The sequence below is a fragment of the Coregonus clupeaformis genome, chromosome 30, assembly GCF_020615455.1.
Source record: "Coregonus clupeaformis isolate EN_2021a chromosome 30, ASM2061545v1, whole genome shotgun sequence".
NCBI classification, from domain to species: domain Eukaryota; kingdom Metazoa; phylum Chordata; class Actinopteri; order Salmoniformes; family Salmonidae; genus Coregonus; species Coregonus clupeaformis.
In genome coordinates, this window is record NC_059221.1 from 36,715,891 (window position 1) to 36,730,890 (window position 15,000).

Here is a 15,000-nt window from a genome sequence, read left to right on the forward strand (position 1 = left end):
TGATACTCGACATTGAGCTCAGGTGCATCCTGTTTCCATTGTTATCCTTGAGATGTTTATACAACTTGATTGGAGTCCACCTGTGGTAAATTCAATTGATTGGACATGATTTGGAAAGGCAAACACCTGTCTACATAAGGTCCCACAGTTGACAGTGCATGTCAGAGGAAAACCAAGCCATGAGGTCGAAGGAATTGTCCGTAGAGCTCCGAGACAGGATTGTGTCAAGACACAGATCTGGGGAAGGGTACCAAAACATTTCTGCAGCATTGAAGGTCCCCAAGAACACAGTGGCCTCCATCATTCTTAAATGGAAGAAGTTTGGAACCACCAAGACTCTTTGTAGAGTTGGCCGCCCGGCCAAACTGAGCGATCGGGGGAGAAGGGCCTTGGTCAGGGATGTGACCAAGAAACCGATGGTCACTCTGACAGAGCTCCAGAGTTCCTCTGTGGAGATGGGAGAACCTTCCAGAAGGACAACCATCTCTGCAGCACTCCATCAATCAGGCCTTTATGGTAGAGTGGCCAGAAGGAAGCCACTCCTCAATAAAGGCACATGACAGCCCTCTTGGAGATTGCCAAAAGGCACCTAAAGGACTCTCAGACCATGAGAAACAAGATTCTCTGGTCTGATGAAACCAAGATTGAACTCTTTGGCCTGAATGCCAAGCGTCACACCTGGAAGAAACCTGGAACCATCCCTACGGTGAAGCATGGTGTTGGCAGCATCATGCCGTGGGGATGTTTTTCAGCGGCAGGGACTGGGAGACTAGTCAGGATCGAGGGAAGAGATCCTTGATGAAAACCTGCTCCAGAGCACTCAGGACCTCAAACTGGGGCGAAGGTTCACTTTCCAACAGGACAACGACCCTATGCACACAGCCAAGACAATGCAGGAGTGGCTTCAGGACAAGTCTCTGAATGTCCTTGAGGTCTGAAAACGTATGTAATTGAGATATTTCAGTGCATTCGGAAGGTATTCAGACCCCTTGACTTTTTCCCACATTTTGTTATGTTACAGCCTTATTCTAAAATGGATTTAAATGTTTTTTTCCCCCCTCATCAATCTACACACAATACCCCATAATGACAAAGCAAAAACAGGTTGTAAGAAATGTTTGTTAATGTAAAAAAAGAAAAACGGAAGTATTGCAGTCCCTGCCGCTAAAAACATCCCCACAGCATGATGCTGCCACCACCATGCTTCACTGTAGGGGTGGTGCCAAGTTTATTCCAAACATGACACTTGGCATTCAGTCCAAAGAGTTCAATCTTGGTTTCATCAGACCAGAGAATGTTGTTTCTCATGGTCTGAGCGTCTTTAGGTGCCTTTTGGCAAACTCCTTGCGGGCTGTCGTGTGCCTTTTACTGAGGAGTGGCTTCCGTCTGGCCACTCTACCATAAAGACCTGATTGGTGGAGTGCTGCTGAGATGGTTGTCCTTCTGGAAGGTTCTCCCATCTCCACAGAGGAACTCTGGAGCTCTGTCAGAGTGACCATCGGGTTCTTGATCACATCCCTGACCAAGGCCCTTCTCCTCCGATTGCGCAGTTTGGCCGGGCGGCCAGCTCTAGGAAGAGTCTTGGTGGTTCCAAACTTCTTCCATTTAAGAACGATGGAGGCCACTGTGTTCTTGGGGATCTTCAATGCTGCAGACATTTTTTGGTACCCTTCCCCAGATCTGTGCCTTTACACAATCCTGTCTCGGAGCTCTACATACAATTCCTTCGACCTCATGGCTTGGTTTTTGCTCTGACATGCACTGTCAACTGTGGGACCTTATTTAAACAGGTGTGTGCCTTTCCAAATCATGTCCAATCAATTGAATATATCATTATGGGGAATTGTGTGTAGATTTAATGAGAATTTTTTTTTGAAATCAATTTTAGAATAAGGCTGTAGGCATTCATTCCTATGGAGGACTACTTTTCTGAGGAGTGCCAATATGGCCGACCGGTGGCTTCAAAGCCTCTCCATGGCCAAAACAAGAATTAGACAACGAAGAAGAATTCTCTCCGCACACCATCTTTGAGAGCCTTCCTTCTCTGCACACATTAGACATTGCTCTTCCCGTATTTGATAATCAGCTGTGTAGAGAGGGCTTAAACAGTTGCATTCTGGGTCTTGTAGTTTCATTGCCTAATGTCAAAAATAGATTTTCGTGAGCACCACCCCCCAAAAAGGACTTGTAGCCCCAAAGTGCCTCTCATGGCGTTCTGTCGATCTGTAACGCACCATATGGTAACGTTCATATACGGTTATATTCAACAGGGCCTTTCTCCAGCCAACATAGTGCCAGAGATTCAAATGTGTCAGGGCCACGTGTTACTGGATGAGGTTATTGAATTGTTACACTTGATATACTATAATATGTAGTGACACTATGTCATGTGATTCAAATAATAAATAAACAAAATCTAAAGTCATTTAACTAGGCTATATGCTATTAGAATAAGGCTGTAGCGTAACAAAATGTGGAAAAAGTTAAGGGGTCTGTATAGTTTCCGAATGCACTGTACATGTCATTTTGTCCTTAAAACATTTAAATGAAATACTGTATAATTCCATTCATTCCTATGGAGGACTACTTTTCTGAGGAGTGCCAATATGGCCGACCGGTGGCTTCAAAGCCACTCCATGGCCAAAACAAAGCATCAGCAATCCAGGGTTTATATACATCATTGGTATGAACTAGGCTAATGTAAGAACACCCTCTTGTGGTTTACAACAGGTAAAACGTAAATGACAGGGGCATGGACTCAACATAGTATCTTCATCTGTCCTACTAACACGCCTTCACTTTGAGATAAAGAAACCCAATCTTTAGTGTGCAATAGAGGCCCACTTGTCTATGGTTCTCTCCCATTCTGTTTTTCAGAATAGTCAAGGAAGCAATTTTGCACTGTTGAGCAATATAACACAATGCTGTGTTGGGCATTTAAAAAATGTGATTTTTGTTGGTATAGAAGGATATTGGACATGTGTAACAGATAAGCATATCACTGCTGCATATATTAGAGTGTAAATATTGACGCCATTTATATATGTTAATAGTTCTTCACTAACATTCCATTCTCTTCAGAAGCTGATATGTTGTCTCTGGTTGCAGTGACCACAAAATATCAAACATCTCATTATTGCATTTTGCCTACTCATTTAGGGTGTTACAATATCTACAAATTAAGTAAAAAAATAAAAAATAACTGGCTAATTCCATAGTGTTTATGAGCTATTATAGTTGATGTTTTCCTTATTTCATTTTAAGTCGAAAACAATTAGCACATTCCAAAAGTTGAAAAACTGGCTCTATTATATTAGGGGCATGTTTTTGAACGGTATGTGCCTGGATTATTTTGGGAAAACATGCGCAGTGAAGTCCACCTATAGAAAACTGTCACGAGCACTATTAGTTGAGTTATTAACAGGTTATACATGTCGGAAGCTGTCAAAAACCACAATTACGCACAACTGCAAGACATGAGGCCTTCATGATGAAGGCCTATATTGAAAGAGTTAACCGAACCTAGTGCTTTCTGTATCTATATCGACAGACCATGCATTAAATACATTGAAACTTCCTGGCTTCCATAACTGATACAGCGTACGGATGCTTTCTGAACTGACTGCACTCGCGCTTCCTTTGTAACCATGAGGTCAGAACGTAGGTTCACGTTCACCAAGGATGCAGATTGTCACGAAAAACAACAGTCAACAAAAACAGCTTGTATAGTTCACTTCTTGTCGCCACAATCAGTCCCCAAGTCAAGTGAATTACCTGTTAGAATTAGACAGCGAAGAAGAATTCTCTCCGCACTCCATCTTTGAGACCCTTCCTTCTCTGCACACGTTAGACATTGCTCTTCCCGTATTTGATAATCAGCTGTGTAGAGTGGGCTTAAACAGTTGCATTCTGGGTCTTGTAGTTTCATTGCCTAATGTCAAAAATAGATTTTCGTGAGCACCACCCCCCAAAAAGGACTCGTAGTCCCAAAGTGCCTCTCATGGCGTTCTGTCGATCTGTAACGCACCATATGGTAACGTTCATATACGGTAATATTCAACAGGGCCTTTCTCCAGCCAACATAGTGGCAGAGATTCAAATGTGTCAGGGCCACGTGTTACTGGAAGAGGTTATTGAATTGTTAGACTTGATATAGTATAATATGTAGTGACACTATGTCATGTGATTCAAATAATAAATCAACAAAATCTAAAGTCATTTAACTAGGCTTTATGCTATTTATGTGAACATTTAAAATGCACTGTATCAGCTCCAATAATTGTCAGTTCATATAGGCTACATGATGAACTGCACTGCATGTATTATATATGGCAACAGTCAAACTTAGTTAACAACATTTTTATTAATTCTTTGAGGGATAATAATGCAAAGTTAATACAACAATTTTGAAAAATTGTAACAGATCAGATTCAGAGGTGTGGCGCCTCCCTAGTTAGGATATAGCTTCAGATATGAACAACTTCAACATAGAAAACAGGAAAAACATTGTCATAGGTATTCTTCTCAACATAACCAATCATTTTGTATCCTCTCTATAATGGTCAATTTTCAAAACAAAGAGTCATCTGAAGCCGGTTGAGATTGTGAATGTTTGTAAGATAAAACATTAAAGGGGGGGATAGCATTTTGTGAAAAAAAGGGAAGACACCTTAGCCTATGCCCAGGTACAAAAGTCAAACCACACACAGTCCAGACCACTAAAAAGCTCTGGAGACAACACTCCTAATTCAAGCCTATTTCATTGGATAGTAAGTGCACTAAAAACAAACACACACACACACACATACGCCTCCTTGTTCACCCTTAGATATCGACAAATGAACATTCTCAATATGTGTGTAAATGTGTCCTGAAAACCTCAATTAAATGTGCATCGTCAAACATGTTAAACAGTGTATTTCAACACATACCATCATATTTGATGGATTCGACCTCACCTTTTTTGTTTAATTATTTTCTTATTTTTTTTTTGTCACTGAGAAAAGAACATTCTTAAGCAAACAAACAAAGGGATAGGGTAGGTGAAATAAATTAGCCATTACATTTGTAAATTACACTGGATATCAAGACATCAGCAAGCCAATGTGACCAACAAAATATGGTGTATTGCTATACTCTCTAAACATATTGTTGCAGTTGCTGCTGTATTCTACATTAGCTCAAACTGAGGGATATGTGTTTTCCACATCATCTAGGAAGACAGGTAGTAAAGGGTGAAATAAAGTATATAATAATATCCACAATGGTAAGCAGTGCTAAACTATTATATTGCAAACACCAAAGCTTGTCAGGTAAACAATAGCAGTCAATATGACATAATCAATCAAACAATCAACAAGCAACACATAATTGATACTGTGCCAAAACTCCACACTCAACTACTAACTGTTCTTAACATCCTCTCATAATAAAGGGTTGGAATTAAATTGTAGTCTGTAGAATTTGTGAAAATGCATGTTCTATAACTGAACTCCAGCCAAGGTTCTCATTCTGCCTATATAGAAAAGCCAGTCGCCAGATGAAAGCCAAGGTCTGAAAAACTGTATTGAAAAGCGCAAGGTACCGTCAGTGCTTGTCTATCTAACCTCTGTTGTTCATCTATCAAACGTGGATATAACAATACGGGCAGGTATTCAATCGTAATGCAATGTAAGGGATGTAGCCTACACTCCTTCGTGAAAGTGATAGTGCAAGATTTTTGCAATTAAGCCTTGACTGGAAGTCTATGGGATCAGCTAGCTGATTGCAATAACGCTAGCGTATCCCATATATTTTCAGTCATTGTGCTAACACTTTTCAGCAATCGCTCCAGAAACTACCTTCAACTTCCTTCAAACTGCACGCAGAGACATAAAATGGTATCCATGAGTTCATCCGAATCTGCGTAACTAGAAAAAAAGGTGCTTAATTGCCAAAATCTCACACTATCCCTTTGAGAACTCCCATCATCCCAAAATAGACAATTATGAATTAAAGCAATGTAGGCTGACATTTAGAAAATCAAATTAAATTGCAATGGTGATATTGGGCTGAATCCTAACTTGAGGAAAACAAAATGTCAGCACAAGGGTTACATTATGGTATGAGTTGAGTACCTGTATTTGGACATACTGCAAAGTACAATTTTAGGAAAACTGTGCTGGATGAACAAGCAGAATGATTAAATTGCACCATGTAACCATTAACTTTTTACAAACTCCCCCTGCTATCATATTAACTAGATGATATACACAAGTGATTATAAAATAGATCTGTCGCTTTGAGAGAGCAAGCTATTCTGCTCTATTGATATAAATATAAATGAAAGACTTTAGGGGATTTTATTTCAATCAAGTTATTACAATTTTTTTGTGTGAAACGAAGTATCTACTATAAGCATTTAGTATATAGATAAAATATTAAAATTCTCTGATTGCACATTCTAGTATTTTTCATAAATTAAAGACATTTAATTTAGACTTAATTCATTTTACGATAAAATAGTTATGACTGGTAAAACAGCCTAAATATTTTGCATTTCTGAGGATCAGTTATGGCTTTGTTAGGATTTTGAGTTAGACAGGTGGACCTGTTATTTTCCCATTTGTCATTGAATCTGGTTAGAATGCGGGTCACAGAGGACTAAAAGTACTTATTTCTGGACACCACTCTGTTTCTTTTTTAATCCTGGTTACAACCCCCCATATAGGGGGTTAAGGTTTGTGTAGGGTGAAACTGCCCCTTAGACACTGAACTATGGCCAGTTTTGTGTCTTTGCCCATAATGGTTAAGGTTAGAATTTAATGATGGCAGGCTGGTTCCTAGCTCTGTGTCTAAGGGCAACCTCTTCCGGAGCATTAACGTTGGGGTAAAAGATTAGCAGTGCTCTTCAAGTGCAGAAAGACAAAACAGGGGAAGGGAGGGAAGGAAGGAAGGGGTTAGGGTTAGTGCAAGACAAGTGTTTTAGTGACAAGTGTTTTTAGAAACTTCATTTGCAGGGTTTCTTTTTCGTTTCATAAAATATTATTATTTTCAAACTGACTTAAACTTTCTATAAAAAGACATATGCCGCTTCCTTTTCTGAATTATTTCATTCAAACAAGAGCAAGCAGATTTTTCCAGATCATCTTCAAGTCGGACTTCAAGCTGCAAAACGGTGACAACTCATTTGATTGTGCTGCAATGGTGCAGCTCTGGTCAAATACTTTCCCACTGTTAGATTCAGCATTTAGTCCATAATTAGCAACAATAGCAGTGGAAACCTATATTCAACAACATTTTTACATCTTCAAACTTTGTGGATATGCCGTTTACATTGCTTGGTGTAGATACAGATATTAGTTTCGAAATGTTTGCGTAAACATCCCCAATCATACTCTTGTGTATAATTACTGTCTCAAAAATTCAAAAAAATCTCATATCATATATAAAAAATTAAAACAAATCCCACATTTCAGTGTAAATGTTTGAAATTAACAAAATTACTATACATACTTAGCTTAGCTACAGCATAAGAACAGAATAAAGAGTTTGATTTATGAGTAAAAGTGTGTTCTCTGGGCCAAAAAACAACAAAGAAAGAGACAGAAACACATTACTATATTGCACTGTAGCTGACTGATCAGAAAAGCATTCAGCTGCCACAATGAAAAACAAACTCAAGACACCAAAGTGGAAAACAACAAAATGCAAATTTGACTTCCTGCCTTGAAAAACGATGGATGACGTCATTGCTTTGAGTATATAGATATATAGATATAGATATTGTATATATACACAGTACAGTATATCCATTGAAAAATCACTAGCCGTAAATTACCTCACCATGCTAATAGAATATCCTTTGAAAAATCTCTCAAGCACAACATAAATCTATAGACATGTAGAGGGAATTATGCAAAATTCTATTGAAATATGACTTTTGTTTAGAAAATGCTATTTATATATTGAGTGGGATTTTAACTTTGATTACAATTAACCCCTGTTGTGAATAGCTTAACTGAAATTATGCTTAGAAATGGAATGGAGAAAAAAATGAACTGTTACATCAGCATATACCAGTAGACACATACACAGTATACAGTATAGGGTTAAAACACAAAGATCAGAGTGAAATCAAACACATTAACTAATTGTTTTCACGTTTCTACAGTTATTTTTTGTTTCGTTCTCTGTCCCCCAGTCCTTGTGGCGTCCATAACGTCTTTGAGCTTACTGGCGTAAAGTGGATGGATAGTCAGAGAGATAGCATCCTCTCTGGCTCTTGGGTTAGTGAAAGCAGAGCTACTCTGAGGGAGGGGGCACCCTCTTGGTCTTGCCCCTCCGTGTGGTGGGGGGGTTGGGCTGTCTGTTTAATGTTGGGCTCCCCGGGTTCACCCTCTCTGTCGGGATCTGGGTCTGGGCCTGGTGCTGGACTTGGGCTGTGTTCGGGGCGGCGGCTGAAGTTGGTTTCGGAGTGGGGGCGGGGGCTGAGATTTGGGTGGCGCTGAAAGGAGTCTTTGTTTGGACAGGGGTGGCCTGAGGGGGGTGCTCTTTGGGCTTGCGGCCTCTCTTCTTTCCTGTGGTGGCACAGTTCTTTACTTCCTTTTTCTCTAACTCGTTGTTTTCTGGCAGTTTACTCTTGCTGCTGCTGGGCACCACATGGCTAGAGGCTCGGAACCAGTTCTGTACGAATGTATGATAATGTAACGTATGATCATTTAATGTATGATAATAATGAGGGAAGACGTCATCTGTGAGTGGGTCCGTTTCATATACTTCAATGTGTATATCAGACCTTTGAGGGTTTATGTATGTAAGTCTCACCTGTGAGTGTGTCTTGCTGATGTGGTACTTGACACCACTTTCTGAGCTGAATTCCTTCTGACACAGTAAGCAGGTGTACTTCCCTGCGTCGCCCCCTGCCTGCAGAGCACAGAAACACACCCCAGTCAGGAGTAGGTACAAGTTGTCCCTAAACCTAACCACTGACACAGGGTCAGATATTTTTTCATCCATTTAACTTAAACTGGTCCTGATGTTCCTACCTGGTTACAGTTGGCTAGATGAGCTTTGAGCCCAGACACACTGGAGTAAACAGCTTCACAGCTCTAGAAACAGAGAGGAACAATAACAACAGATATAACTATAGTAAACTGTGCGTATAAAACCTTCACTTGCTAATTTTTAGAGCCTGTAGAGCTCAGAATTGACAGCGCTGGAATGTGTAAAAGCAACTGGATTATTTAAAATACAGGATTTATCTGAAAGGTGTTTAATGGACAGAACATTCTCTCTAGAGGTTCTTACTCCGTTGGAGCAGCAGATGAAGCCCTTCTCCTTGACCTCGTTCTTCCAGCTCTCCAGCAGCTTGGAACTGAACTTGGGAAGGCCAGGCCGAGTGTAGTTCAACTGGGGGAGGAAGACAGACAGGGACAAGATGTTCAGTGTGTGTGTGTGTGTGTGTGTGTGTGTGTGTGTGTGTGTGTGTGTGTGTGTGTGTGTGTGTGTGTGTGTGTGTGTGAGTACCTGTCTGTATCTTACCCTCTTGCTGTCCGGTACTAGGTCATCTTTGATGCGGCGCTTGGTTCCCCAGTCCTTGGTCAGTTCATCCTCTGCTATCTCCTGCAAGTGGAACACTGCTACCTGGGCCGACCGACGTCTCACCCTACCACTGGGAGTCCTCTCAAAGTCCTCCCCCAGGCCCTCTCTCTCCCCACCCCTCTCTCTCCCCTCCTCTTGCCACTTCTCCTTTTCCTTTCTCTCTCTCTCCGTGTGGTTCTGCTCCCTTCTTCCTCCAAGCTGTGTCTGTGACTCCTCTGTGCTCACCTGGAAGAGAGGAGGGACAGCCCAGTCAGGGACCAATGATAGAATTCACAGCGATTCAACCAACGACTATGGGTGTAATCTCAACCGATAAAGATATAAAACAAAAACGCTTCTGCTCTCTCTTACCCCTCTGCCGGTGTTATTGTTGTTAGTGTTGTTGGTATTGTTGATATTGGTGGTGGTGGTGTTGGAGGTGGTGGTGGTGGTGGGGGGGGTGCGGTGTTCAGTGCGGAGGTGGTAGTCTCTGCCAGCCTTGGAGCGGTAGGTCTTCCCACAGTGCTGACACAGAAACACAGGCTTGTCCTCCTCTGACAGCTCTCTGCCACAGCGCTTCTGATGGTACTGGTACCCCATCAGACTGGAGAAATGGGCCGAGCAGCCCTGTGTGTGTGTGTGTGTGTGTGTTTATGTGTGTGTGTGCGCATACGTGTGCGTGCAACATTGAAAATGGGAGAAATTGAAAATTCACATTAGACTGGAAATCAGGTTAGTGGAGCAGAGTATGGATTTGTCTAACAAAGCATCACACTATGTCTATGTTTCATTCATCTAACTTTATATAGTGTCATTGACATAAACCTATCTTTCTCAAGAGAGGTGGCCAACCATTTGTGTGTTTGAATGAGAGAAGAGTGAGTTAGAAGTGGAAGAAAGACATGAAATGCCCATGAATGGATGAAGAGAGGTTATTGTAAGTCTCTGTCTCAGCAGCCCTGTCTCTTCACCTCTCTCCTCTCTCCTCTCTGCACTCTAGTGTGAGTAATCGGTAACAGTGTTGATGTGTGTTTGGGCAGAATTACAAGAGAGAGAGGGAAGGAGGGAGTGAGAGAGGAGAGAGAGAAAGAAAGAGAGAGAAAGAAAGAGAGAGGGGTAGATGGAGATGAAGGGGTGGGCAGCAGAAATAGAGAGAGAGAGAGAGAGAGAGAGAGAGAGAGAGAGAGAGAGAGAGAGAGAGAGAGAGAGAGAGAGAGAGAGAGAGAGAGAGAGAGAGAGAGAGAGAGAGAGAGAGAGAGAGAGAGAGAGAGAGAGAAAGTGGGATTAAAGAAAGAAGGCACATGAGCGAGTACATACCTCGTTAGGACACTTGATTCGTCCCATCTGTTTGAGCACTCTGCGCAGCCTCTCTCTCTCCTCCTGCCTGTCCCCCGTCTGGCCCTCAATCCCCGAGGCCTGAAGGGGGAACAAACACAGCGTCGCACCAGAGTCGTGTCCCCTCAAAACACCTCCCCCTCCCAAGCAGGCCGGGAAAATGTGTTTTCCATCTCAGGCGTTAGGCGGTGCCAGGATCATAAAATGGTTTCATGGCAAGGCCGTTACTCAAGACATGTTTATGACAACTGTCAAACTAATGTTTTCACCGAGGGGTTTATCAGTGCCAAAAACATGTCTGATAAAAACAGCAGCTGACAGCACAGCACAGCCAGAGAGAGGACAGGGGAGGGGACTACACATCAGGGCAGTGAATAAGTGCATATGTTGAGAGAACAACAATCTGGATTGAAATGCAACCGTGGATACACTCTCAGGTGCATCTCAATAGTCTAAATTCCTGGTGGGCATCCTCCATTTTGCTTTCACTGGTGTTTTTAGATCAGTACACTCTTAGAAAAAAAGATGTACAGATGAAGGAGAGGAAGCCATTTGAGATTATTGAGACACATCCCCAGTCTGAGGGAAAGAGGGGGATAAGATGGCAACTCAGAGGAACACATGTCATTCCCACACTAACGCAAAGCAAAGTGAATAATGTCACAGTCAGACCCTGAGGCTAGAGAACACACACTAGATTCACCAGGGGACACAGAGAAACCCCCAGCATTTATTTGTAAAACCATTATCAGACATGAGGGAGAGGGAGAGGGGTGAGAGAGTGAAACCTTTATCAGACATGAGGGAGAGGGAGAGGGAGAGGGGTGAGAGAGTGAAACATTTATCAGACATGAGGGAGAGGGAGAGGGTGAGAGAGTGAAACCTTTATCAGACATGAGGGAGAGGGAGAGGGGTGAGAGAGTGAAACATTTATCAGACATGAGGGAGAGGGGTGAGAGAGTGAAACCTTTATCAGACATGAGGGAGAGGGTGAGAGAGTGAAACCTTTATCAGATATGAGGGAGAGGGGTGAGAGAGTGAAACCTTTATCAGATATGAGGGAGAGGGGTGAGAGAGTGAAACCTTTAACAGACATGAGGGAGAGGGGTGAGAGAGTGAAACATTTATCAGACATGAGGGAGAGGGAGAGGGGTGAGAGAGTGAAACCTTTATCAGATATGAGGGAGAGGGGTGAGAGAGTGAAACCTTTATCAGACATGAGGGAGAGGGAGAGGGGTGAGAGAGTGAAACCTTTAACAGACATGAGGGAGATGGGTGAGAGAGTGAAACCTTTATCAGACATGAGGGAGAGGGAGAGGGGTGAGAGAGTGAAACCTTTATCAGACATGAGGGAGAGGGAGAGGGGTGAGAGAGTGAAACCTTTATCAGACATGAGGGAGAGGGGTGAGAGAGTGAAACCTTTATCAGACATGAGGGAGAGGGAGAGGGGTGAGAGAGTGAAACCTTTATCAGACATGAGGGAGAGGGGTGAGAGAGTGAAAGAGTGAAAGCGTGAAAGAGAAAGATATAGCGAGAAAGATACACTCTTAGTAATAAAAGGGTTCCAAAAGGGTTCTTCGGCTGTCCCGATAGGATAACCCTTTTTGGTTCCATGTAGAACTCTTTTGGGTTCCATTGAGAACCCTCTGTGGAAAGGGTTCTACATGGAACCCAAAAGGTTTCTACCTGGAACCAAAAAGGGTTCTTCAAAAGGTTATCCTATGGGGACAGCCGAAGAACCCTTGTTGGTTCTAGATAGCACCTTTTTCTCTAAGAGTGTAGATAAATATGAGTGTATCACAGTACAACAACAAGGTCAAAGCCAGCAGGTGACCTCTGTCGCTGTGTCATCCTGTCTTTTCCCACACTGCACTGGGGCACAGCCATGTGACCAGAGGACACACACTGGGTACAGATTAGCAATGATGCCACTTCTGCAGGTAATGCAGAACAACACAAAGGCACACACACAAATATACATACACACACGCCATGGAAGTTTGTGAATCACTGCTTTAAAACACAAACTGTACTCTCTCCTAATAATGATATGGAGAGCTGCCAATATGGCCATGGGATGAAAGGCAGAGACTGAAGACAAATCATTTAAACAGATCAGCTATGATGGCACGGCTGACTGGAATACAGACACACACACACACACACACACACACAGGTTCACTCATTTATATTTTATGACGCTTTCTGAGATAGCAGTTTTGAATTATTCAACAAACTTAATTGGAGCGCCATTCCACTAATGCAGGAGGGAGGGCCATGTTGATATCTTAATGAACCGCTCAACTGAGGGAGCTAACACAGCACCACAATGTAATGTGCATGCTTTCAGAACAGTCATATCAATCATAACAATAGAACTCAATCTATTAGGACATTTCACCCCCAATCCCAAACCAATCCCTCACGCCTGGAGGGAACCCACAACAGAGTTCCCTCCACTGTCACATGTTGCTGATGAAACCCCCAGGGTTACTTTATTGACTTTTTACCCCTTTTTTGTGATATCCAATTGGTAGTTACAGTCTTGTCCCATCGCTGCAACTCCCATACGAACTCGGGAGAGGCAAAGGTCGAGAGCCATGCGTCCTCTGAAACACGACCCCGGCAAGCTGCACTGCTTCTTAACACACTGCTCCCTTAACCCGGAAGCCAGCCGCACCAATGTGTTGGAGGAAACACCATACAGCTGGCGACCCAAGTCAGTGTGCATGCGCCCGGCCGCCATAAGGAGTAGCTAGAGCACCATGGGACAAGGACATCCCAGCCGGCCAAACCCTCCCCTAACCCAGACGACACTGGGCCAATTGTGCGCCGCCTCATGGGTCTCCCGGTCGTGGCCGTTTGCGACACAGCCCAGGATCGAACCCGGATCTGTAGTGACGCCTCTAGCACTGATTGCAGTGCCTTAGACAGCTGCGCCACTAGGAGGCCAGGGTTACTTTTAAATGGATAGTGTGTGTGTGCCTGTCTGCATGTGTGTACCTTGCTGCTGTGCTCAGCCATCGTATGGTAGTTGAGTCCTGCCTTGGACCTGAACTGTTTGTGGCACTCCTGGCACTTCAGGGCGTCCTGGAGCTGCAGGGTTAAAGGACAAAGGTCACACAGTCATTCCTATTCATCAGAGCCTCTTGGATCCAATAACAGTGAAAATATTGGTCTATCTGTAAAACACCTATGAAAAGAGAGTGAATTTCTGCTCACTGTTCCCCCAGCATGACCTTCACACAGTGGTGTGAAGTACTCCATACATTTTCCCTGACACCCAAAAGTACTCGTTACATTTTGACAGGAAAATGGTCCAATTCACACACCTATCAAGAGAACATCCCTGGTCATCCCTACAGCATCTGATCTGGCGGACTCCCTAAACACAAATGCTTTGTTTGTAAATTATGTCTGAGTGTTGGAGTGTGCCCCTGGCCATCCATCAAATAAAATAAAATAAATGGTGCCGTCTGGTTTTCTTAATATAAGGAATTTGAAATGATTTATACTTTTACTTTTACTTTTGATACTGAAGTACATTTTAGCAATTCCATTTAGCTTTGATACTTAAGTATTTTTTTAAACCAAATACTTTTAGACTTTTACTCACATAGTATTTTACTGGGTGACTTTTACTTTTACTTGAGTCATTTTCTATTAAGGTATCTTTACTTATACTCAAGTATGACAATGTAGTACTTTTTCCACCACTGCCTTCAAATGAGCTAGTGATACAGAACCATTTCACCCATAACGGTCTTTGTCAGGTAATCATCAAGACCAATAACTGTAAAACAGACGTTTTCATGAAGAGACACAGCAGGCCAATATGGATCTATATGGCAGAGGAAGAGGTTTTACAGTGACTGACCCCTGTGTTAATGTGGTGATTCCACCACTCCTTAATGGCAATGCTGTCACTTTTATAGTCACACAGCCTATCAGACCAGGCTTCATAAAGAAGTGCCTACTACTGACCCACCTTACTTCTACACAGCACTCTCAGTGTGTGTCTGAATAGTCTAGGCTACCTCTCTTTGTGTCCTTTCCTGATTGCTTTGAGCTAGCCTGTGTTTTCAGATTGGTACAGTTAAATGA

At 42.6% G+C, this 15,000-nt stretch overlaps 2 protein-coding genes across 5 annotated transcripts in view; both read right to left on the reverse strand.

Annotated features, from left to right (window-relative positions):
- LOC121545320 (uridine-cytidine kinase-like 1) overlaps positions 1–3,865 on the reverse strand; it is a 42,122-nt gene extending 38,257 nt beyond the window's left edge. For both annotated transcript variants that reach the window (XM_041855735.1, XM_041855736.1), the window contains exon 1: positions 3,775–3,865. In XM_041855735.1, the coding sequence (XP_041711669.1) occupies positions 3,775–3,854 (80 nt within the window). In that variant the 5' untranslated portion in view covers positions 3,855–3,865. The remainder of the gene's footprint in view (positions 1–3,774) is intronic.
- Positions 3,866–5,127: 1,262 nt separating this feature from the next.
- The window catches only part of LOC121545318 (zinc finger protein 512B), a 35,961-nt gene continuing 26,088 nt past the window's right edge, over positions 5,128–15,000 (reverse strand). For all 3 annotated transcript variants that reach the window (XM_041855732.1, XM_041855733.1, XM_045209558.1), the window contains 8 exons: positions 13,900–13,992; positions 10,879–10,977; positions 9,934–10,188; positions 9,523–9,807; positions 9,289–9,390; positions 9,027–9,089; positions 8,806–8,904; positions 5,128–8,664 (listed from right to left, as the gene is read on the reverse strand). In XM_041855732.1, the coding sequence (XP_041711666.1) occupies positions 8,284–8,664; positions 8,806–8,904; positions 9,027–9,089; positions 9,289–9,390; positions 9,523–9,807; positions 9,934–10,188; positions 10,879–10,977; positions 13,900–13,992 (1,377 nt within the window). In that variant the 3' untranslated portion in view covers positions 5,128–8,283. The remainder of the gene's footprint in view (positions 8,665–8,805; positions 8,905–9,026; positions 9,090–9,288; positions 9,391–9,522; positions 9,808–9,933; positions 10,189–10,878; positions 10,978–13,899; positions 13,993–15,000) is intronic.